Source organism: Callorhinus ursinus, unplaced genomic scaffold, assembly GCF_003265705.2.
Source record: "Callorhinus ursinus isolate GAN/ISIS: 27379988/994484 unplaced genomic scaffold, GSC_fseal_2.0 scaffold48, whole genome shotgun sequence".
NCBI lineage: Eukaryota > Metazoa > Chordata > Mammalia > Carnivora > Otariidae > Callorhinus > Callorhinus ursinus.
In genome coordinates, this window is record NW_027397110.1 from 5,552,709 (window position 1) to 5,577,504 (window position 24,796).

Sequence of the window (24,796 nt, forward strand, 5' to 3'; positions counted from 1 at the left end):
GGATGAAGGATGAGGTGACCAGAGCCTCAAGGCCAACAGCTTCAGCGGAGCTGGGTCCTGTCGTGGGCCGGCTCCTCCAGTCTGGATGTGAGCGGAGGGCTTGAAGGTCTGGAAAGCTGACCCCACCACTCATGAGCCTGATCTCCCTGTCCTAAGCTTGGATGCAGGCCCAACCCGAGGGGCTCGGTGTCAGAGCAGGGCCATGGTGGGAGATCCCGTGTCTCCTGCATCTAGCTGACCTGCTGGAGAGTCAGGCACCGCAGAGAAGACCCCAGCTGATGCCCAGACCCAGGAAGCAGAGACAGGTCCTCCCGGGAGACCCCAGTCTTACCTCCCCCCTGCCTATGCCAGCACCTCTGACAGCTCAGGGAGTGTCCTGGATCTGGCAGAACCCAGGCCCCGAAGCTCTAAGACCCATGTGTATTTTACCCGAAATCTAATCCATCTGGTTCTCATTTATTTACACTTAACTCATCAAATGCAATTTTGCAAGAGCCGTTCGATAGCCAAGAGGCTTTTCTGCCTAAGCCTCCCTTCTGAAAGGGGCCAGGGGAGGGCTGGGGCCTCAGCCCTCAGGGACCAGCAGGGAGCTGTCAGGGTTGGAGGTCAAGTTTGGTTCCTAAGATGGGCTGGGGCCTCTACCTCTGTTCTTGGACCCTCAGTGGGGTCTGTGATGCCGGAGCCAGGCACGGGGTCTGACACATAGTAGGCTCTTGGCAGCCAGGAAAACATGGGCGGGGCCCAAGCAGAACACAGAGTCTCTGTTTCAAATCGTGAAATGTTCGTGGGAAACACAAAGCAAGCAAAGCTGGATCCAGAAGTAATTTTTAGTTATTATAAATAACTGCAAACCTGGATTCTTGGTCCAAAGTAGGACAAATAGCCAGCTATTAATAAAAATAAACACTAGCACCTTGGGCCAAAAAGCAGACCTCATGGGCAAACCACAGTCCTGCCTGCAGAGGCCTTCCGGAACCAGATAAACCGACAACCTATTGGTGTCAGCTCTGGAAACCTTCTCGCTGGAAAACAACCATGGCCGTCACAGGGCATGGGCCCATCCCAGACACAACCCTCTGGCTGGCTGGTGGGGGCGGGGGTGGCCTGTGCCCGTGAGTGATGGGCCCACCCAGCAGAGATGGGCAAGAGTCACAGCTGACAGCAGTCTCCCCGACCCCAGCATCCAGACCTCCTGTCAGGCGCTGCAGCGTGAGGTGGGGACACCTGACCCCGGAGACTCTGTTTGGACTTGGTCTGTGGTGCCAGGGTGCCATTCCTCTTTGGATTAGCGTGGTCACCGTGGGCCACCGGGACTGGGAGGGGTGGCTGGAGGCCCTGAGGTCAAGGAGGAGCATGCGGACTATGCCTTTGGGCAGGAATTGAGGCCCAAGCCAGGGAGGGTGGTGCCTCAGTCGTGGAGGCAAACAAAGGGGCAAGGTCGTAAGGAAGCCGAAAGACGGACTTGGTGACTGCTCGGGTGTGGGAGGGGCAGGAGGGGGCTTCTCAGGCCAGAGTGGCTGGGGGGTGGGGGGGGTGGGCAGGGCTGGAGTGAGGCCCCCTGGTCTCTCTCCCACCTTCTGTCCCCCCTCAGCTGTTGGCTCGACGAATGAGCCGCTGAACCTCAGGCTGGGAGCAGCCTGCGCAGAGCAGAGGCCATGTGTCTTTTCTCCCAGACTGCATCGGGATGATCTGTTTCTGAGGGTGTCCCCCAGCCCCACCAGCCAGCGGCCCCCTGAGGCCATGACCAGCCGGCTCAGATTCCCCTTCCCTCCCCTCCTCTCCCTGCACCCCTGCCCGCTGCCCCCACCCCAGCCCAAAAGAGTCAGGGGCTCAACCAGTCGTCATGGCACAAAGATGCGTTTGTGTGTTCAGGAGGGGAGCACGTTCCCCCAGGGAGGGCGGGGAGGGTAGGGAGGCAGCTGCAGGCCGGGGCCTTCCGGGGAATGACCTGGCTGGTCCAGGCGGCCCGTGATAGAGGGCCACACAGGACCCTCACAGAACCAGGGCTTTGGGTCTGGCCTCCACAATACATCCATCAGTTCTTCTGTTGCCAATTAAGAGGGTTTCCCACTATGAGCCCGGAGCCTACCCCAAACCCACAGGGCCTCGGCTCTGCTCTGCAGCTAAGTCCCTGTGCCCAGGAGCTCCCTGACTTCCGGGAATGTTCATTTAGCTGTGGCCATAAAAGAAGATGAAGGACCATGAGCTGCCAGCGGGATTCAGAGACAGAACAGTCCCCGTATCCCTTCCGGAGCCCACTCAGGGAGCCTGAAGCACGGATTGGAAACAGGCTTGCTCAGGGCCCTCCCTGCATACTGGCTCAGCCTCTGCCCAAGGCCGTCATGGTTAATGATGCTCTGACTTCTTCCCCAAGGGCTGTCCCTTCTCCCAGCAGCACTGATGGGAATAGGGGCCAGGAGGACCCACACAGAGCCAGGGTTTGTGAGAGCCCTTGAGGTCTCCTCAACAGGGGGTGTGCAGGCCGCAAAGCTTCCAGAACTCCTCTTCTGCCCAAAGGGTCACCAGCTCTTCCCCATCTGTGCCCTGCCATGCCTCTTCCACAAAACTTTGCTTCCACAACACCTCTCCGTCCTCCAGCCTCACATCATGAATCTCCCTGCCCTCCTCGGCCTAGCTCGCCACTGTTCTCTGTGCTCAGGGCCAGTCCAGCAGCAGCTTGGTGAACAGGGACTTAACAAGAGATGTTCACTTTGGCGCCCCGGCAGCTCTTGGGGAGTGTGGCACATAGCAGGTGCTCAGGGTCTGTAGAGGGAATGAATGAACAAAACCATTTTGGGTGAATTTCGAAGGCAAGGACTTCAGTCTGGACAAGGAGGGTACCCTCCTGGGTACCCCAGGAGGAGGTGCATGTGTGCATATGAAGGCGAGTGTGAACAAGAGGGTATGTTCAGAGAACAGCAGAAGTAGGTGCAGCTGCTAGAGAAGTGGCACACCGTGGAGAGCCTTGAACGTGCCCCCTCTTTGTGCCCAGAAGGAACCAGGACGGCTGTCTGCACCAGGGGACTGACCTTATAGGTAGTGAGCTCCCCATCACTGGCATGTCCAAGCACACAGGTGCCATTCAGTTTATCCTGCTGACACTTAGCACCTACGCAGTCTGACCATCCACCGGGGGCAGGCGTGTTATGGAGACTTGGATCTCTCCTCAACCCACAGTAGAGACAGGATGACCAAGCCTGAGGTCCAGGGCAGAGCAAGTCTGGGCGTAGGGGGTGAGCAAATTCTGCTGGGCACCAGGAAGCCTTCAGAGACGAGGAGTGTTGGAGACACAACCACGTAAGGTCAGGGGTGGTGTGTTAAGCAGACACACCCAGGGAACCACTTCTCGTTGCCATGATTGGGCTTGAAGCGTCCTCACTGAGAGAAGCCAGATCACAGAAGAGCAGGGCAAGGCCTTGGATCCATGCTTATCAGGCATCGAATCTCTCTTCTTCCTGTTTTATAGCATTAGGCATATCCCTTCTCCTCCCTAGGCCTCCATTTTCTCATCTGAGCATCTGTCTGGTAGGAATACTGCCCCCAGGGTGGAGCTCTGGCGCAGATCTGTGAGGACAGACCCTGAGCGCCCCGGCTGGCAGCGAGGACTGGCCTCTATGTCCAGGCTGCCAGCCCTGCGCAGCCAACCCTGATGCTCGGCCCTGGTGGGGGCGTGGGGCCGTGGGACTCCCACACCGGGGCCTGTCCGTGCATGGAGCAGTTCCAGGGGAGAGAAGGACAAGGGCTGTGTGTGCCTCCAGCGCTCCAGGAGGGCTTCCTGGAGGGCGCAGTCTGCACTTCCTTCTGCTGATAAGACCTGAGCACCTGCCACGGGCCAGAGCCAGAGCTCAGGTTGTCCGACTCCCAGGTGTAGGCTCCCTCTTTGCCGTGCGGGGCCTCTCATCACAGAGTTTTGTGAGTCCTGCGCGGGCCAAGGAACAACGTGTGCCAGGCTGCCCACCCTCAGGAGGGCCGGGGGGTTAAGTAGTTCCCATAGTGCTGTGCTCCAGGTCAACCCATCCTGCCCTAGGCCCGTGGGTAGCCATCTCGCAGACCCAGCTCCTCCAGCTGGTCGCTCCAGCCTTCACTGTGAGTGCCATCTGGGGGCCTGAGCCCCGGGGTGTGAGGGGTATGAAGTGGGCATCAGGCCCCTCATCCAGCCCCTAGAGAAGTTGGTAATGCCCACAGGCTGCCCAAAGGGATTCTGAGACGACGGTTTCCTGTCCAGCTTGAGGGAGGCCTGTGTTTGGACCACAGTGGAAAACGGGTACAGAGGGGGCAGCCCCCTCTTCCCTCCTGCTTAATCTCAGGGCTTTGTCGTTTGGGAGTGGGGAAAAGAAATGTTTACACGGCCTTGCATTTGTTTCAAATTATTCATCAGTGTTTGAGAGTCATTGTTCCCGGCTAGTGTAAACAACACTGTCCCTCGGCCAGCTCACTGAAGTTCTGTCAATGTGCAGCGTCTACAGCCCTCTGGCTCCTGGCTCCCAGGGAAGTGGGGAGAGGGGCCAGGTCGGATGGGTGGCACCGGCAAGCTCCTTCATGGTGGGGTCCGAGTAGCGTTTTCACACCATGAATTCTCGAGGGCCTGTATCTGTTTCAGTTTTTTTTTTTTTTTACCAATGGTACCTTTGCTAGAGCTGGGGAAGCCGAGGCACGGAGCAAAGACTCTGAGAACCACGGGAAGAGCAGCAAAGAACATGATTTGAAGGGGGTCTGGACTGGGTCCCAGAGCAGATGTCATCATTACACGCGCATCAGCACCAGTGCCTCTCTGGGGCGTTCCCGGGAGGGGGACGGGACCAACCCCAGGTGTGCCGGGGCACTCCGTGCGGGACTCGTGGCAGGCTGGCTCTGGCTCTGCATTTGCGTCGGGGCTTCACAGACACGTTCAAGGTGACACCCAGCTCAAGCTCACGTTAGGAGGAGCTGGTTCTTTGTAGCATTAGCCTGAGTGTGCTTGCTGGCACAGCCAGCTTCGTGGTGGGCAAAGGCATGAGCTCAGGAGGCGGACAGCAGGTTTAAGTCCTGCCTTCGCTCCGAGCAGCTGTGTGACTTGGCTCAAGTGACTTCGGTCGTCTGTGCCTTGGTGTCCTCCTCTATACAATGGAGGCGTCCCACAGCCTGTCACTCAGGGCTGCTACAAGGGTGCAGTGAGTTGCTATTTGGGAGGCCCCATGCCTGACACATAATGAACACTCGAGGGACGTTAACTCCACGTTGTTATTGGTAGGATGAACAAGACTTGGCGCCTGGCTTAGAGCCCGTTCATGGTCTAGTGCAGGCAGGGGAGGGATGCCCGGAAGCAGACACTGCAGAGGGGAGGGGAGATGCCCCCAGCAAGGGTGACATTAGCCCTGGGCCCTGAGGGAGCCACCACTAAGTAAGACTCTGTTGAGTGGAGAAAGGTCTTCAAAATAATCCCTCTCTGGCCTTCCCAGCTCCCCTGGGACCCCACTCTGTCTCTTCTCAGCAAGAGCCACCTTTCCCATTTTAACTGTAACGGTTGGTGGCTTTTAGAGTTCAGATCTCTGTCCCCCTCCCGGCCGCCACACAGCTGACATTTGAGCTTGCTGGAGATAATGGCCTGCCTCGGCGCTGGCCTCAGAAGCAGCTATGTGGTCTCTTGGGTGGTGAAGTGGGCCATTGTCCCTAAGCCTCAGTAGGACCCAGCTGACGTCGTTCCAGAGCTGAGTCCTCTCCTGGTTCAGTGCAGGTCAGTCCACCTGGTTCTTGACATTTTCACATCCTTCAGGTTCCAGTACTGAAAGATGGCTGCGTTAAAAAGAACAGCATAAAAAGCTTAGTGCCAAAGTGTGTGTGTGTGTGTGTGTGTGTGTGTGTCTGTGTGTGTGTGTGTGTGTGTGTTGTGGGTCAGCGGATTGGCTAGAAGCAGCCAGTAGCTCACCTTGCCTTTTGGTTTCATGTTTTTGCCTATCAAAGTGACAATGCAGACATGGCACATTAAGGTTTAAGAAGCCCTTCTTTCATTAAACAAACTGACAGCGTAGGGGGTTATGACTTCGGTAATTGAAACATGCTGTTCTGTTCAAGACCAGAACTCCATAAAGCCTCTTTTCAGCCAATAGCACCCTTTGTGCCAGCAGCCTCTGGTCAAAACTGAGTGTCGGCCCTGAGGTCTGTCTCTCCCAGAGAGTGGGAAGACCACTTAGCGACCTTCTGCAGCTGTCTTGGCAGCCGGAGGTTAGGGCCTTTTAAAAACTTCCCCATTCTCTAGACTTTTGAAATCAGTTTGCAAGGCAGAAGGCAGGCCGCCCTGTCCTCTAGCCTCTCCGGGGCTGCCAAGTCTTGTGTTACTGGTTATAAATCTGAGGTGTGATTGAAGAAAGAGGGGACATTAGAGTTTGGTTGGCGAGGCTCTGTGTATTGGGGGGAGACAGTGCAGCTCGCACAATCTTCCTAGAGAGGGAAAATCCAGCAGTATCCGTGAGATCACAATTTGGGAATCACACTACCAGGTGGGACCTCAGACAGGTGACTTTGCCCCTCTGGACCTCAGTTTCCTCATCTCTAAAATGGGCTAATACCTGGATCTGATTTACAGGGTTGCTGTGGGGATTAAAGGAGTTGGTACAGGTCAGACACCTAGAGTGGTGCGGGTCGCACCGGATCTGAGGGGCAGCTAGCATTACAACCGTTGTAACTGTCTACCTCTACGGAGTAACTCTGTGGGGTACTGTTGTGGAGTACCATGTAGAGTATGTCCAGGGAGCACTACCGTAGAGTACCACCGTGGAGTTACCACTATGGAATATCACCATAGTACAGCTCTGTGTGGTGTTGCTGTGGAGTACCACATGGAGTACCTTTGTGGAGTATCACTGTAGTATCGCTCTGTGCAATACCACCATGGAGTACTACCAAGGAGTACCTCTGTGGAGTATCACTGTCGCGTAGTTCTGTGCAGTACTGCTGTGGAGTATCACATGGAGTATCATGGTAGTATGGCCCTTTATGGTGCCACCATGCAGTACCACATTCAGTAGGTCTGCGAAGTATCACCATAGTATTGCTCTGTGCAGTGTCACCATGGAGTACCACATGGAGTACATCTGTGGAGTATCACCATAGGATAGCTCTCTAAAGCATCACATGGAGGGGCGCCTGGGCGGTTCAGTTGGTTAAGCATCTGCCTTCGGCTCAGGTCATGATCCCGGGGTCCTGGGATCGAGCCCCGCGTCGGGCTCTCTGCTCCTCGGGAAGCCTGCTTCTCCCTCTCCCACTCGCCTTGCTTGTGTTCCCTCTCTCGCTGTCTCTCTCTCTCTGTCAAAATAAATAAAATCTTTAAAGTACCACATGGAGTACATCTGTGGAGTATAACTAGTATCATTCTATGCCATACCATAGGGTACTGCCAAGGAGTACCTCTGTGGAGTGTCACTATCGTGTAGTACTATGGAGTACCACATGGAGTATATCTGTGGAATATCACTGTAGTATAGCTCTGTGCAGTACCACTATGCAGTACCATCATGGAGTACCTCTGTGGAGTGTCACTGTACGATGTAGCTCTGTGGAGTACCACATGGGGTACATCTATGGAGTATCCATAGTTCACTCTGTGCAGCATTACCATGGAGTACCACATGTAGTACATCTGAGTACTGCTGTAGTAACATTCTGTGCAGTACCACATGGAGTACTTCTGTGGAGTATCACCGCAGTGCGGCCCTGTGCAGTACCGCTGTGCAGTACCACATGGAGTACTTCTGTGGAGTATCACCACAGTGCGGCCCTGTGCAGTACCACATGGAGTACTTCTGTGGAGTACCACCGCAGTGCGGCCCTGTGCAGTACCACATGGAGTACTTCTGTGGAGTATCACTGCAGTGCGGCCCTGTGCAGTACCACTGTGCAGTACCACATGGAGTACTTCTGTGGAGTACCACCGCAGTGCGGCCCTGTGCAGTACCACATGGAGTATCACTAGTATCACTCTATGCAGTGTCACCATGGAGTACTACCAAGGAGTACTTCTGTGGAGTATCACTGTAGTACCACTCTGTGCAGTGCCTTCTGTGCGGCCTGAGGAAACTGATCCCATCCATGCCCTCCCAACGGATCACACCCCACTTGCAGCACCAGGTGTGATTTCTCCTGTCGCCTTCTCTCTTCTTGCAGATGTGGACGAGTGTCAGGACAACAATGGTGGCTGCCAGCAGATCTGCGTCAATGCCATGGGCAGCTACGAGTGTCAGTGCCACAGTGGCTTTTTCCTCAGCGACAACCAGCATACCTGCATCCACCGCTCCAACGGTGAGTACTGCCCATGCTGACCAGGCACGCCTCCCACCCCACGCCCCCAGAAACAGGCGGCCCCGGGAAACTCCCTTCTCCACGTCTTGATTCCAGGGGCCTCAGGGTCCAGGCAGGGAATTTGGGTGGCGGCCTGAATGGCTGTTTTGTGCTTCTGGTGTTGGTTCTGCACAGAACTCCTCCCAGCTCCCGCCCACCGCCCACTACACCAGGGCCGTTGGTGCTCCCGGTGTTTTTATGTGGAGGCGAGGTGGGGCCGCAAATGGGCAGATGTGACCAGAGAAGCTGTTTTCCTTTCTGGGCTGAAGGCCGGCTGTGGCCAGGCAGAGTGGGGCCCCATCCTCCGTGGTCCCCCTTCCCCAAGGTGAGCTGGAGGTCTGACCAGGCCGAGTGCCAATTTCTCGGTCTCTGCACGTTAACTGGGTCACCAGCCAGCCGAGGGTCCTTGTGGTCGGGAGCCTGCTGCCCCCTGGATGCTGGGTGGGATGGCAGGCCAGCCGGCGTGCTGGAGTAGCCTGGCACAGCCCCAGGCTGGGACAGAACCTGGCCTCTAGCCAAGCCCAGCAGGTGAAGGGCCCTGGTTTCAGGGGAGGGGTGGTCAGAGTTTAGGCCCAGGGCAGCAGGACCGCGAGGTAGGACAGTGGGCCAGAAGGCAGGACCCCATGCCTAGAGGAGAGGGGCTTCTAGGTAGAGGGAACAGCATTTGCGAAGGCTTAGAGGCGTATCTTGCTTAAGATAATGGCAAGGTCTGGAATCTCGAGGCAGGCTCTGTGCTGCAGCCAAGTGGGCTGTGGACACGGGCGAGAGCCAGCACTCCTGGGGCCCGGCCAGTGTGTGCGCTCATGAGAGTGGTGGTTTTAAATTATCCGTTTTTTATAAATCAATACTTTCTAATGGAAACAACTTGGCCAGAAATTTGTCACAGAATTTTGAGACCCATTAAAACAAAAGTTTAATAGGGAAAAAAAAAAAAAAGAGTAGATGGGGAAGGAGGCCAGGACAGCCACATGGCCCCAGCCTGAGCCCAGCCCCCAAGGAGGAGGTGCGGGAGGGGCCTGGCTTGTGACTGTGGCACCAGCAGGAGACCAGGGAGTGGCTCACACTGAAAGGTGGGGACAAAACCCTGGGCTCAGAGGCCTGGTGGGTATGAATCCAGCTCTGCGGCTCCCTGCCGGGGAAGCCCCTACCGCCCTGAACCCCTCAGCTTCCTCACGCGCAAAGTGGAGATGTGGCACTGACCCACCAGGGTCTTTGGAGGATGGGACGGGACCTCGGGCGTGAGGGCTCCTGCGTGCACTAGAGTTACAGGGTTTGCAAGGCGAGGCTTGGGGACGCTGGGTGTGCTTTTTACCGGAAAGCAATCCCTGAGAAAGAAAAGAGGAAAATATTTAAAAGTACAAAGCCCAAGGCAGAGAAGCACAACTGCTTTACTGGACGCCTTTCAGTGCTTGGTGCTTATTTAGGCAGTTTCCTCAGAGACAAGACAGGCCTGATAGTCCCCACGCTGCTGTGTTCCCAGAAGGATGCGAAGGCCAAGCTCTGTGGTCCCCGGACACTCACCGCAGCTGCACCCGTGAGGCCTCCCAGCTGCGGGGCTGTGGGGCTGTGGGGTCGAGCTGCCCAAAATGAGGACCCGGCGCCCAAGTGGAGTTTTATAAGAAGCAGATTTATGGGGAAGTGAGTGAGTGGTGGTGGTGGGAGGGGGGGTCCTGCTTTCATCAAGGAGGGGGTTTTACGGGGTGACTGCTCTGAGCAAGCCATAAAGTCCCCAAGGCCAGGGTGGCCTGAGCCTCTTTTCCAGCCAGTCCGTATGTGCTCTGTTCCTTTGAAGAACAGCTTTCCCACGAGCAGGGCTCCAGGTGAAGTCGTGAGGCCCCTGGTTGAAAGGAGGGTGCACGGAATGGGGAGCCGGCTCAGTGTAAGATGCGAGACCACAGCTGTGGCCTGTTTGTAACCGGGGCCTGCTTTGGCCTGGAGGCATTCATTTGGGCTACAGATGCCACAAAACAAATCTCAGCATCAGCCAGAAGAGTAGGTCCGGGGGGACATGATAATGGGGGGCAGCAACACTGGCTGCTGTGGGGTCACGTGCTTACTCTGAGCCAGGCCCTCGCAGCGACCTGGTGAGGTGGGGATATGATGACCCTGTGACAGGTGAGGAAGCCAAAGCAGTCAAGTTAGGAGCCATGCCTGAGGTCATACCCTAGGGAACTGGCGGAGTCAGGACTCCGGCCCGGGCCTTCAGCTGTGATGTGATGAGGCTGGTGAGGAAAGAAAGGGGCTGGAGGAAGACAGAAGTAGGCAGAAGCCACATGTGAGCTGAAGCCAGATGACCAGCAAGACCAGCCATGGGAAGAGTTGGGGGTGGGTGTGTGCCAGGCAGTGTGTGTGCAAAGGCCCTGAGGTAGGAATGGACCAGGCTTTGGTGAAAAGCAAAATGAAGGGTAGGGTGGTGGAGCACCGCGAGCCAAGGGGAGAGGAGCCCAGGATGAAGGGAGTCTGGCAGGGCCCAGACCCCGTGAGGCTGGTAGGGTGTGGGCAGGAGTTTGAATTTCATGCAGAAGGCAGCCCTGGGAAATGTGCTAGAGGGCAGAGTGGAGGCCTTCAGGGCATCTCAGATACTGGACCTCAAATTACTTGTGTGGTGGAGCCTTGAGGCCGCATGCCTCACCCTTCCCAAAGGCCCTGGCTAGCCAGATCCTGAAGCCAGCAATTGAGATTTAGCCAGAACACAGATCTGGGGGCCTCAACCTAATCTTTGTTAACCAGCACTAACCAGCACATTGGTTAAAGAAGTCCCTTCTCTTACTAGGATTTTTGTGTGAATCTCCCAATTTTTATTATTTTTTAAAATCTTTTCTAAAGATTTATTTGAGGGAGAGAGAGAGCACAAGCAAGGGGAGCGGCAGGCAGAGGGAGAAGCCGGCTCCTCGCTGAGCGGGGAGCCCGATGTGGGGCTCCATCCCGGGACCCTGAGATCATGACCTGAACCACCCAGGTGCCCCATGAATCTCCCAATTTTTAAATCTGGGCAATGAGTCAGTAAAAAAAAGCAGCAGACAGCATCTTGGACCCCTCCTGAGGGACAAGTGACAGCATTTCCAGGGTCCCCAAAGGCTGTGCGGGAAGTCCGAAGAGGACAGGCCAAGTGCACGGTACCTCTGCCGGCTGCCCTTAACGCCTGCGGGTAAAGACAGCCCGGGTGACCGGGCACGTGGCGTCCCTCCTGAGCCTCCGCCGGTTGTGACAACTGCCCATCATGACTGTGTATCAACTACAGTAATGATGGTTAGAGCTCAAAATCAGAGGGTGTCCGGGGTGCAGGGACCCAGCTTCTTTTGCGCCTAAGTGTCCTCTGATCCCTGTTGCCTCTGGGTTGGCCCATGGGTCCAGAGCTGTTTGGCAAATCAGACTCCTTGTGTCACCTGACTCCTCCTAATGCCTGCTTCTCGGAGCCTCCCCCTGAGCAGACAGAATCGCACGAAGGCTGCTTCTAATGAGAGGGGACTGGATGCATGAGCAAGGTCAGCCAGGGTCAGTCTAGGCTCCTGGCCGAGAAACAAGGGCATGGGACTCAGCCCTCCTGAGTGGCCCCACGTCCTAGGCACCAGTGCAAACCCTGGCCCAAGGCACGTGAATCTGGCCAGGCTGGGGCTGGGGGTTCTAGGTTTTCAGCTGTTCTCCATCTCCACCAGCCACGCAGCCTCAGCACAGCCACTCCTGCCTCGCTGGGGCTCCTCGCCTGTAAACTGGGACCAGTGATCCCTCCCAGGCAAGTGAGGGATCCATTAGGGAAATGCTCTGAAGCAGGCGAGTGCAGTGCCCGCCCTAGGGGTGGCCATTCGCAGGCAGCTTCTTCCAGTCTTTAGAACTCAGGCTCGATTTGGGGAGACAGTGGTTCCTGTGTGCCAGCCCTGGGCAGGAGGGGACACAGAGCTGTCGTGACCTGGGGCCCATCTCCTTCTCAGCGCTTCCAGGTGCTGGTTCTGGCACCGTAACAGCCCACGTTTGCCCCAATTTAGGCTCTGGCCCCGCAAGCGATAACAGCCTGGGGCAGCCAGTCCGGGCCAGTCCCAGCCTGCACTGCCCCCTTCATGGTCATGCGCTCTGGGAGCCTGTCCAGTACCAGAGGGGATGGGCCACCGAGGAGCCAGCACCTTCTAGCTCCCTCCCTCTCCCGTGCCTGCTCTTTATTCTTAAATTTATGTCATGTCTGTGTTGCAAGAAGGTGTTGCCTCCTGGATGAACTTGTCTCTTTCCTCCTGAAGAATTCCTTCTTTCAGTCTGAGCAGCATTGATTTAGGAGGAGAAGGTGCTCAGAGAGGCGTGGGTCTGACCAGCAGTGTGATTGTGGGCTGTGTTTCATTCATTCGCGTGCCAGGTGTCCGGCTGGTCCCTGGGGATCCCAGGGTGAGCAAAAGCAGACATGGTCCCCTGTGAAGCTTTCAGTCGAGAAAAAGGACTAAATGCTAGGCAAGGGTTGAAGTTGCTGGCTAATAGTGAGCTGAGAAAACACGCTCTGGAGAGAAGGATCTAGAGCTCCTGGGGTCTAGTGTTCTCATCTGAACAGGGGAGGTGGTCATGAGAATGGTTTTCTCATCAGCCCGGTGAAGGAGTGCCACTCTTTTTTTTTTTTTTTTAAGATTTTATTTATTTATTTGAGAGAGAGAGAATGGGAGATAGAGAGCACAAGAGGGAAGAGGGTCAGAGGGAGAAGCAGACTCCCTGCTGAGCAAGGACCCCGACGTGGGACTCGATCCCGGGACTCCAGGACCATGACCTGAGCCGAAGGCAGTCGCCTAGCCGACTGAGCCACCCAGGCGCCCAAGGATTGCCATTCTTAAGAGCGCACGTTCTGGGGCCTGGCTGCCCAGGCCAGAACCCCAGCTCCAACACTCAGTATCTGTGTGACCTTGAGCAAGTCACTTGACTCCTCTGTGCCTGCAGGGCCTATGAAATGGGGATAGTCATAGTACCTACTTCATAGGATTGACGAGATGTTGTAAAGAGAACTAAAAAAGACGTGGGTTCTTGTTGTTGTTATTTATCACAGATGAGGAAACAGGCCCAGAGAGGACATGACCTCACCCAGGGCCCCAGAGCCAGCCAGCAGCAGACCCAGCCTGGGTGCATGCTGGGCGCTGGCTGAAGCCTGAGCTTCCGCTGAGGGTGGAGGGGAGACTGGGAGTCAGTCCTCATCCTCAAGAAACTCCCTTCCCAGGAGGGAACTGCTGACCCTGGCACCTGGATTTATCCATGCTCAGGGCAGCCCATGCCAATGCCTGGGGCCGGCCAAGATGACTGGCTTTGCTCGTTCATCCAGCACAAGCTCCCCGGCATCTAGCACCTGTCCCACCTAGGGCTGCAGGGGTCAGACCAGCCCCCTGTCCTGCTGTAGAGCTTTGAGTAGTGTGCCAAGCCCCCGCTGGGCACAGGCAGTCGAGAAAAGGCATGAAGAGGACATCAGGTGTCTGTCCCTCACGCTGGGTGCCTCACCCCACTGTCGACTGGCGCTCCCCGTCCGTCCTCAGTGAGAGCACCCATCCACCACACAGCCTGGCCTGAGCCGACCCCGGGGAGGATTGTCAGGCTCTGCGTCTTCTGTGCTCCAGCGGCTGCCACTGTCTCCCACCCCGCCTTGTTGCTGGCTGCAGAAAGCAGTTTTCTACCTGATGCCTGTGTCCCTGCAGCTGGGGAGCCCCTTGCGGGCAGGAACTGTGTTCCCTCCAGCCCTGGGTGCCAACGTTGGGCCCTTTGGGAAGGACAAGGGGAGAAAGGAGAAAGGTGCTCAGCTCTCGATGGCTCCCCAGGCCCAGGCCCTCTTCACCCTCGGGTCCTGCAGGCAGATTCCTGGTCGGCGTGTGCTAGTGAATGGTGGGGCCTGGGCCGGGCACTGAGCCCAGTGATAGGGACCCAGTGGCTCTGGAGGCTGCCACGTGGCCGAGCACACACCGAAGCCCTGCTGTGCCGCCGCCTTTCCCGTGTTTGATGCGCGGGGACGGGCCACAGGGCAGCTGAGCATCTGTGCCCCCGGGAGGCCGAGGCCCACGCAGAGCCAGCACCAGGCCGGCACTCTCCCGGCAGAGGCATCACGGGTTTACCTGAGTGCATCTAACATTCTGCCTAATGCCCTTCTGAGCCTGTTTCAGTGCACAGCTGGGAAACCATGGTGCCTGCCCACCCCTCCGCATTCCTCTGGCACTTTCTCACAAAGCTCAAGACCTGGCATCAGGGGTAACACTGGCTCCAGCAAAACTCGGAGGTGGGGCCTGGAATAGGAAAGCTTGGCCTCCTTGCTGTTAAATAATGAGGAGGACGGCTCGAGCTGCCATTTACCGTGTGCTTACTGCGTGCCACACATCGATAATGAGCGCTTTTCATGCACTAGCACATAGTGAGCCCATTTTCCGGATTAAGAAACTGAGGCACAGGGAGGTTGGGGAACTTGCCCAAGGTTGCCTAGCCATCGCTCTAGCAGTCTGGCCCCGAAGGCCGGGCAGACTATGCAGAGTGTTCTGACAGGCTCAGAGCCCTCTGCATAGCTGGCCCAGGCTGGGTGAGACCCAGGGGAGGCTCTGAGGGACAGCAGAGACACCTCCTCAATTGGCACCACCCACAGTTCCCCAAACGTGAGCGCTCCCTATACCCAGTGTGCCTCATGAAGCACCAAGAGTTTCAAAAACATCTGGTGGTGGACATTTCCTGAAATTTCCCACTTCCCTCTTCTCTTCAGGGAAGTAGCCCGAGTCGCCCTGGCCTCTTTTCTCTACAGTTCACAAAACCTTTATGAACTTGAGTTACCGACACGACCACTCCCCTCCGGGCGAGGGAGAATGCTCATTAGTGTCCGTCCTCGTGCTGAATGTCCCCAGACACCTGGGCTGACGTTGCGGGTGTCAGCCATTCGGTCCCGCTGCCTCGAGCTGGGTCTTGCTGGGAAGGCAGCGGGGGTTCCACGCACTCACATGGGTAGGAGACTGGGGGCTCCGGGCTCGTTGGTGATGTGCTTGGGCTTCGCACCAGCTGTTTGCCTCGTGGGAACCTACTCGCTTGTTTCAGAGTTTATAGCTATTCTCCGGATGATTCCATTATGCAAAGATGGCCTCTATTAAGTTAAATTATTTTCTTAGAACTCAACATGAAATAGTGTTGGAGTCTGTTCATTTTATCTATAAGTTTGTGAGGGTAAATACCCCAGTGTAGCTGGAGACAAAACAATGGGATTTTTTTAACTTTCTATTGTGAAATAATTACGGATTCATAAGAAAATGCAAAAATAGTAGAGAGAGGTCCCATGCCCGCCTCACCCAGTCTCCCCCCTCAACAGCATCACTAAAGAACAGTACCAGCCCTGGGAATTGACGTCCGTACTGTGTGTGCACATGGTTCTATGCCATTCTGCTAGATGTAGATTCGCGTAGTCGCCTCGGCAATCAGCAGTTCGCATTGTAGGGGCGCCCTCCCTCTCTTCACTGGGGGCTCTGTGAGTTGGCGTCTAAACCAACACGCTTCCAGAGCGAAGGGAGGTACGATTAACGGTGACGGGGCAGCAGGTATAAACTGGGACTGTCCTGGGCAATCTGAGGCCTAAGGTCACCCTAATATTACCTCATTTAACCACTTGAAACTGTCAAGGGAGGTGCTAGCTACTCCCATGTGCGGCTGTGCCCAGAGTCATGTGGCACACAGGGGTGGTCCCAGGGCTGGCATCTGGGCAGGCTGGCCTCAGATCCTGACCACCTCCTGGGGCTCCCTCCCACTGCTTAAAGGAACCACGACTATCCCATGGCTCAACTCTTCTTCGGGTAGGCAATGAAAATGGGGTTCTAAAGAGAACAGGGACTTCCTCGCCCACGGTGCCCACCAACCTGGCCTGGGGTTGTGATGCCCAAGCCTGCACCGTGGGCATGACGTGGTGTGGCCTGGCATGCTGGGTGGTCAGCATGGGCCCCAAGCAGCACCAACAGGGCTGTTCGGCTCAGGGGGAACTTCGTTCTGTCTCGGGGCTGGAGCCCGGGGGAGGTAGAGCGGCTGGAAGAAGCCCCTGAGAGCAGGTGGCCCCCGAGGTAGCCAACTGGCAGAGAGTGAGTGGACGGGTAGTCGGCACAGGGAATTGTGGGGGGTCGGGGGGCAGTGGGGGCCGCAGTGGGAGGGAAAGGGTGAGAGGCTGCTGGGACCATCTGGGTCCAGGCCTTGGTTGGAAGAGATGGATCAGAAGCAGCTGACCTTGAAAAACAACTTGAGGGGCGCCTGGGTGGCTCAGTTGGTTAAGCGACTGCCTTCAGCTCGGGCCGTGATGCTGGAGTCCCGGGATCGAGTCCCACGTCGGGCTCCCTGCTCGGCGGGGAGTCTGCTTCTCCCTCTGACCCTCTTCCCTCTCATGTGCTCTCTGTCTCTCATTCTCTCTCTCTCAAATAAATAAATAAAATCTTAAAAAAAAAAAAGAAAGAAAGAAAAACAACTTGAAGTGGGCCGTGGAGACAGGCAGAAATCTGAGACAGAGGTGCAGGACACAGCCGCAGGGTCACAAACACAGGGCCCCCTCCTCCCGTCCTGGTCGCCAAGGTCTGGGATGGTCTGGAGCAGGAAGGGCCCTCAGGCACAACCCCCTCAGTGCCATGTGACTGAGCCTGATGGGTTGGGTGCCAGGTCTGCGCTGATGTCAGGTCACGTCTGTACCGTGCAGGGAAGGGGGCTCCCACTGAGCCCCTCCCCCGCGCCTGATACTCCTCATATGTGGTTGCTTTGGATTTTGTCCCCTTCCCCCCGGGCTGCCCTTCACAGTCTGGGCCTTCAGGCCGGGTGGCCTGGCCTGGGGTCCTCTGCTAGCCAAGATTTCAGCTCTGCTCCGGCTGGCCGGTCATTCTCGCCTGTTGGAGCGTGAGTCCTGGACCCTGAAACCACACCCGAAGTGGGTGCAAGCAAGAGGGTCAGGACACTGTGCGCAGCGGGAGTTTGGACTTTGCTGTGAATGTTATGGGCCACCCTGTCAGTCCTGGGCGTTGGTCATGGTCCACCATTTGGGACCATCACTGAGCACCTTGCGGTGGACATGGAGATAAAGCAATTTTCTGGCAAGTGGCACTGGTGGCCATCAGGGTCTGGAACTCCCACAGGGGCAGTGTGGATGGAGAGGAGGGTGCCCAAAGGGAAGAAGACAAGAGGGTGGCCAAGGGGAAGGTGGCAGGAGGGTGGAGGGAAGGTGACAGAGGGTGGCCAAGGGGAAGGTGGCAGGAGGGTGGAGGGAAGGTGACAGAGGGTGCGGGGAAGGTGGCAGGAGGGTGGAGGGAAAGTGAGAAGCAGGGCAGCCAGGACTTTCTACGGAGCCCGCCTGCCTCAGGTTTGCACTTTGGAGAGGCCTGCTGCCCGCTTCACGTAGGTGCAGAATATTTCAGTGGCAGCTGTCTCTGGACAAGGTGGGGCCTTGTGCTTTTTAACCCAAGGAGCCCTGGGGCGGAGCCAGAACCAGACCAGTGTGTGTCTCCTTCCCCGGAGGCTGAAAATGCAGGTCACGCTCAGCACTCTCCCTCGGGGTCCTGATTCACAGATGCCCAGGAGAGGCTTGTGTGAAGGGCAGGCGCCTGCCCCCCGCCCCCCGTCACCTGGTCAGCTGACTCAGGCCTGCCCCCAGCCTGGGGCCTGAGTAAGTCGCTGGGAGTTGCCTGGTGTGAGGAAAAGCTCAGAAATCTGGGGCTCCGTCAGGGTTTAGGGGCTTGGGATAATTAAGTGGCATTTCTGATCTCCCTGCACGTGTTCTGGGGGCTTGGGGACAGCATTCTGCCATCTGTACTTCACTCAGTGACCTGTGACCAGGCACGTGGGCTCCATCCCGCTTAGTGGGCAGTGCTCAGAAGCCCCACCTTTGAGCCAGGGCATGTCCTCCCAGAACTCACAGACTGGGGGAGGCAGATGGGAAGGCGTGTGCTGTGGCCCCGAGGGTCAGTGTGTGGAGGGCTCTGGCATGGGGGGCCTGGGGCTGTGGGGGAGTGCTGGTGAGCTCACTCAGTCAGCAGAGAAGACTGCCTGCTTGCTGAGTGCTGCCCTTCAGATTCAGTCCTTCCAGCCAGACTGCTAGGAGGGCGGAGTAGAGGCCCAGCAAGACACAGCCTTCCAGTCGACCACAGCAAGAAGCCTCCAAGGAGGCCAAGCACATCTTGTCGTCAGGACCTGAGCCCACTACTCAAAGCCCACGTCACCTAGGAACTGACTGGGGAGCTCCCCGGCAAGGGTCACTGGGGAGTTTGGGCAGATCCCTGGGGTTGGACCAGAGCAGAGGGCCACCAAGACCCCAGGAGCAGCCTCTGAGGGCAGCCACCCTCTGCCTATCCCAGCAGCATTTGTCCTGGACCCTCCTTCCACGCTCCTCCAGGGCTGGTCCTTGACCCTCCTCTGGACTTTGTCTTCCACCCTGCCCATCTGCTCTCACTTGCCCTCGGCCTTGGCCTGCAGGCAGATGGTACTCCATCCCTTGACCCCCTTCTCAGCCAGCAGGTGCCCTCCCTTGCGAGTCTCATCCCCGGCTCTCTGCTGCTCAGCTTACGCTCCCAGTCACTCTGACGCTTGCAACCACCCTGGGAGGTACTTTGGGTGAGCATTATCATTCCCCACTGCTGGAGGGAATACTGAGCGGGGCCACCCTGGGAGGCAGTACTCAGGATGGGGCGGGGGGAGGAGGGGGTACAAACTGCTAATGCCAGCTTCTCTTCCCCTGCTCCGTCCACCTCCAGATTCCCATAAACAAGCCTATGAGCAGACACACAGTCCCTTCCAAATTACCCCAGCCACAGATAGCAGCTTAGCAGCCTGTCAGTGTGCCTGGCTGGCGGGCTCCCATGGGCTCCCGAGATGTGCCCGCATCACGGGATCCTGGCCGGACCATGACCTGAGGGGCCCTGGCACGGCTCCTGCAGGCCCAGGAACATCCCCTGCCTTGTGCCAGAGGTTCCCGTCATCGGCTCTGGGTGCTGGGGCCCCTGTGGGTGTGTGTTTTCAATGAGGGGAAATAGCATGGCCACACCGGAGAATCCCACCCTAGTCTCAGGGCTACCCCTTTCAGCTGCTCCTGGGGGTGGACTGGCCATGCTAGAGCAGGGGCCGGGGCATGGGGTGTGCAGGTTCTCCTCGCTCCCCCTGCCTGCTGTGGACCAGGTGGGCAGGAGAATGAACAGCTCTCGCATTTAGTGGGAAGATTTATGGTGCTGCTGGAGAAGGCCTGGTCTGGCCCTGTGCAGTCCGGAACGGCCCTTGAGGTGGGGACAATAAATCCAGCCCATTATTTTTTACGAGCCTCCCACCCCATAAACAACTCCTTTGGCTGGTGAGCCCAGCTTCACGCCCTTCTCCTGGCCTGGCCTCCAGCCAGCCCTGGCCAGGCACCGGGACCCCAGCACTGACGGTGCAAAGTCGGCGAGGGGAATTCTCCCCTGCTACAGCCCCTCAGGCCTCCCAGAGGGGACAGTGCAGGGCAGACAGGTGAGCACCAAGTGGAGAGGTAGCTGGCCCTGGCCCTGGCTCCCTTCTTGGCCACAAGCCCTGCGGCCTCAGTTTCTTAGTCTGTAAAGTGGGGCAAACATGAGTGAGTATTCATTAAAGAATTGTTTATGAGGACAGCTGTAGACACCCTGTGTCCCCTGATGGCGTGCGTCGACCTGAGCTCGATAGCACCATCCACTGTCACCGGGCATCACTGCGTGCCAAGCACTGGACCTGTACTTGGCCGTGGGCAGTTGGATCCTGAGAACAATCCTGTGCCGTGTGGCTCTTACTGTCCTCAGTTTGCGGGGGAGAAAAGAGACACTGAGCAGCAAAGACATCTGTCCGCAGTGAGTAAGGGGCACAGTGAAGATTTGAACCCAGGTCTGACCGACTCCTAAGACCAAAGGTACTGCCAAGAACAAACGGGTGGAGGGTGGGGACAGAGGAGGCCCGCAGCCTGGAGCCCCTTGTGGCACAGGGCTCCCCCTCTCCATACCCCACCTGGGGCCAGGCTTCACCCTGATGCTGAGTTAGTGCAGTGGCTGGCTCCGGAGTCTCCCTGTCCCGCTTGGCCTTCTGATGGCAGCTGGAGCCACGGTTCCGTCCGCCCTCCGCGTGTCATTCCCCACTCAGGACCTGAGTGTGGCTCCTCTCCGTGTTGTGCACGTTGTGAAGCAGCCACCACAAACTCTTATCTGTTCTGCTCCAGAACGTCTGCCTGCACTGCCTTCCGAGCCTTCCACATCCCCAGTTCCCCCGCCCACCTGCCTTCTGTTCTCCCTGGAACCAGGGAGCCCTGTTATGTGTGCCCTTTACCCAGGATGGGCCTTGGACTGTGTTATTTCTTCCGCCTCAAATGCCATTCCTCAGCCCCTCACTGCCTGGAGAACTCTTCATCATCCTTCAAAACCCAGCCCGCTTTCACCTCCTCTGTGAAGCCGTCTCTGACTCTTGGCAGGCACAGCTTCCTCTCAGTGTGCGCCACGAGGTCGAGGGGCTCAGCCCTCTCCCAGGGCACCGGTGCGCAGGCTCCTCTAAAGGACACAGATGGCACAGAGGACACGTGCCGAGTGGCAGCGGGGCGGGATGGGGTCCATCTCATGCGGGAGATACGTGTCGGAATTGAGTGCGGCGTCAGTGTCACAGAGCCCTCCCGGGCCCCTCGCGTGAGCACCGTGCATAGCACCCGGCGTGGACTTGCCCAGGGCATGGGGCTGGGCCGTGGTCAGGCCGACCGAGGCCTCTGCGGCAGGACAGCCCAGGCTTACCAGCCCCTCAGAGACTGCCCTGCCGCTGCTGTGTCCACGGCCCTGCTGGAGCGGAGTCCTCCCCGGGCCACTTTGCTCCCCGCTGCCCCAGCACCGTCCTCCCGTTCCTGGGTCACCCATCACAGTGCCGGCGTGGCATGCACCCGCACGTCCGTGTATCCAGTGAGGCCACGGCTAGGCCGTGGGCTGGAGTCAGAGGAAAGGGCGAGTGTGCAGAGGCTCCCACGGGCTGTGGCCCTGACCTTGCTGCGAGCTCGTGGGAAAGGGAGCGCTACTCAACCTTTATTGAGGTCCTTCTGTGTAGCCTTTACTTTTCAGAGGACACTTGGCAGTGACAGGTGCCACCACAGTGCACAAAGGAGGGGACAGAGGTGCGGGGAGGGCAGCAGCGCTGCTGGTTTGGGCTGGAGCCCCAGAGAGCCCGAGCATCGACGGCCCTCGAGCCCCTGCTCTGCTCCGCTGCACCGTGGCGGGCCCCGTGGCGGGCCCCGTGGCGGGCAGTGCAGGAGAGGCACCGGCCGACGTGCTAGGGAGCTGCTCGCGTCCCCAGAGGCTCTTCTGCTAGCGTATCCCCCGCATTCTTACTGGCTTCTCCTCCCAGGTGCCCAAGGGCTGCTGGGAACACTCTCAAGGCTGGCATGTTGGCCCCTCCTGCACCTACGTCACCTCTCAGGAGAGAGAAACAATTTGTTCCCTGGTCCTGGCCAGGCCATGGTCTGGGGCCCGCATGAGCTGACTGTCCCACCCACCCCTGCCATGGCTACCTTGAGGATCCCTGTGGAGGGAGGGATCTGGTTGCCAGATAACATAGAGGACACCATTTATATTTGGATTTCAAATAAACAGTGAATACATTTTTAGTGTAAGTATGACCCATGCAACATTTGGGACATACTTATACTTGGAAGTATTCGTTGTTTATCTGAAATCCAGATTTAACCAGGCATCTGCTGTGTTTATGTGGCACATGTGGAAGTCTGGCAGCCCTGAGAGGGGAAAGCCGCCTTCAGCCTCCCCGGCCTCAGCGCAGTGGAAAGTCGGCCTGGTCCCCGAACTCTGGGCCTGAGAGGCTTGGACGTGCTCGTGGTGACGCCTAGTGGTCAGTGGGGGAACTTCAGGGGGTCGGAAGGGGAGGGAGGGGTAGCTGGGAGGTGACCCAGGGGCCAGGGTGAAGAGGGGACAGGCGCTGCAGAGTCAGCCTGTTGGGGGCGCGGGGCAGACCGGCAGCCTTCGCTGAGCACCTGAGTCGCAAGGCCCTTAGAGCAGGAAGCTGCGCCGCTTCCAGGGCCACACACCTGAGAGCGGGCCAGAACGGGAGGTGTGAGGCAGGGCTGGGGAGCCAGGCCCACCGCACAGGGATGCCACCTCCCGTGGGGCTCTGCAGCTCTGCACGCGTTTGCCCACGCCCGTCTGCGCAGATGGCCACGTGGTCCTGGCGGCTGTTAGACGGGCTGCCTCCCACCTCACAGACGCGGCTTTCCAGGGGTCCCGGTGTCAGGCCTGGTCAGGGCCCCGGGCTGGGGGGGCCCAAGGAAGGTCGGTATCACCTGGGATGCCAGGAGCCAGCCACTGTCTCAGCAGTCCATTCGGCCGTCTGTCCATCTGTCCACGTACACAGGGCCTGCCACCCAGTGAGCAGCTGTGGCAGTGGGCTTGTGTCAGCTGTGGGTAGGCGGCCCACGGGCCTTGCTCTTGGCTTCCACACAGACCCTCACACAGGTGGCACTTTGCAAAGGCTCATAGAACGTGCAGGTGCCTTACAGGCTGGTTGACAGCCCAAGCCAGCAGTGCCTCGTGAGCCGCCTCCTGATGCGGCAAAGAAGAACGCTGAACTTGAGAGCTGGGGCGCTGGGCGCCCCAGGGGATTGAGAGTCGCAAGGTTCTGTGTGGCTCCCATGCTGACTGCCACGTGAGCCAGGGCAGGTCACTATCCCGGAGGCTTCAGCCTCCTCAACGGAAAAGGAAAGGCTTCGTCTAGTTGGCCTCCAGGGTCCCTTCTAGTGCTGGCTTTCCAGAAAACCAGTCCATTCTGGCTGTTGGCTTGCATGTAATTCAAAGCAGGCCAGCTTCATTTCAGAGGCATGCCCCTTGGCTGTCAGCAGCGCGCTTTGAACCCACCACCCTGCAGGTGTACATTGAACTCCTGTGAGGGGCTCGACTGTGGTCAGCCCCTGGGAGAGCAGCACCAGGGAACGGCACAGACCAGTAAGCAGGCCGGTCCTGTGGAAAGGCCTGGTATAAAGGAGACACAACCTAAATATTTGTAGAAAGAGACAGCAAGTAGGCAGGTGAGCAGATGAAGGTGCTAGGAGTCCAGTCACAGGAGGGTTGGACTTTCGTGGCTGGACCAGAGAAGGAGGCCAGCTCAAAAGGGCCAGTCCTGTTGGGGCCCTGGTGGGGGGCCACTCAGCCTGAAGGAGGGGCGGCGGTAGGAGGAGAGAAGGGTCCTGCCTGCGGGGGTGGGGGTGGGGGAGCAGTGAGGGAAGGTCAGCCTAACAAAGGCAGTGAGATGCGGGCAAGGAGGAGGGGAGCAGAGTCCCCTGAGGGCCCCTGAGGCAGCCCAGGGGATCCCAGGGGGCAGTAGGTAGGTCTGTGAGGTGAGGGGCTGGGGACCCCCTTCAGCCTGCTGGCGAGTGGCCAAAGAGGCTCCGGTGCCTGTTCCACCACACAAGTTAGGAGATCTCTTTCTGAGCCTTAGCATCGTCACCTGTCAGGTGGGCCTGCTGACAGGACCTGGCGCTCAGAGCCGTGAGAGACGGTCAGTTAGGGATGCATGTAAGGAGCCTGGCGTGGGGCCTGGTCCTGCGGAGCTCGGGGTAAGTGGAGGACCACAGTCTTTATTACTCCCACTCCCCCGGTGGGGCTGCCCCTAGGGATGTGGCCTGCGGTGGGCCGGACTCCTGGTCAGCCGGGGATCTGGTCTGGGGCAGCCAACTGCTGACACCTCGGCCAGGCCTGGCATTGCCCAGGACGATGTAATTTCAGGGACGGAACGTGGGAGGGGGAGGCTTGTGTCCTGGCTCAAGCCCAGGCCTTGTCATGAGAGGCTCCCGGAGCACCATCCAGGCGCAGATATTGTTGGAGGGTAATTAGGGGATCAAGGCAGATCCGGGCAGGCGGGTGGTGCAGGATCAGAGTTGACACCCTACGGTGGGTCGCAGCCAGGGCTGGGCCTGCAGACAGATGCACTCTGTTGCCTGAGCATTCGCCCCTGTTCCGATGCAGAGTCAAAGCCCAGAGGGGTCAAGGCTAGGCCCCTCATGGGTACAGAACATTTCTCAGGCCTTCAGTCCGGGCTAGACCCTGTGCAGAGCATCGGGGCAAAGAGGTGACTTGGGCTCGGGCCCTGCCTCCTCCAGGAGCCACCAGTCTGGTGGGGAAAGCCTAACAGACCCAGCAGTTACAGTTAGTGTGGTGGGTGCTCTGAGAGAGGGTGCTGCGAGGGCTTTGGAGGCCCAGGACAATCCCCTAACAGTCTAGGGACTGGGAAGGAAGCTGGAAACAAGGAAGGCTTCCTCGAAGAGGTGACACCCAGACACGATCTCAAGTAACTGTAGTCGGAGCTGCCAGTCAAAGGAAGAGGGAGTGTGTTCCAGGCAGAAGGCCCTACATACCCAAAGGCACCAAGGTGAGAAGGGAGGGCAGGATGTGCAGGCTGACAGTGTCCCTGTTACCTAGGGCCATGGCAGGCCAGGTGGGGTTGGGAGGACCTTAGGTGCCATACTGAGAACTCTCAGCCTAATCCTGTGGGCACTGGGTTGGGGAGGGGGGTTAGGGAG

The 24,796-nt window shown here is 58.0% G+C and overlaps 1 protein-coding gene across 2 annotated transcripts in view; it reads left to right on the plus strand.

Moving 5' to 3' along the window:
* The window catches only part of SCUBE1 (signal peptide, CUB domain and EGF like domain containing 1), a 137,509-nt gene that overhangs the window by 44,749 nt on the left and 67,964 nt on the right, over positions 1 to 24,796 (plus strand). For both annotated transcript variants that reach the window (XM_025882307.2, XM_025882308.2), the window contains exon 4: positions 8,140 to 8,274. In XM_025882307.2, the coding sequence (XP_025738092.2) occupies positions 8,140 to 8,274 (135 nt within the window). The remainder of the gene's footprint in view (positions 1 to 8,139; positions 8,275 to 24,796) is intronic.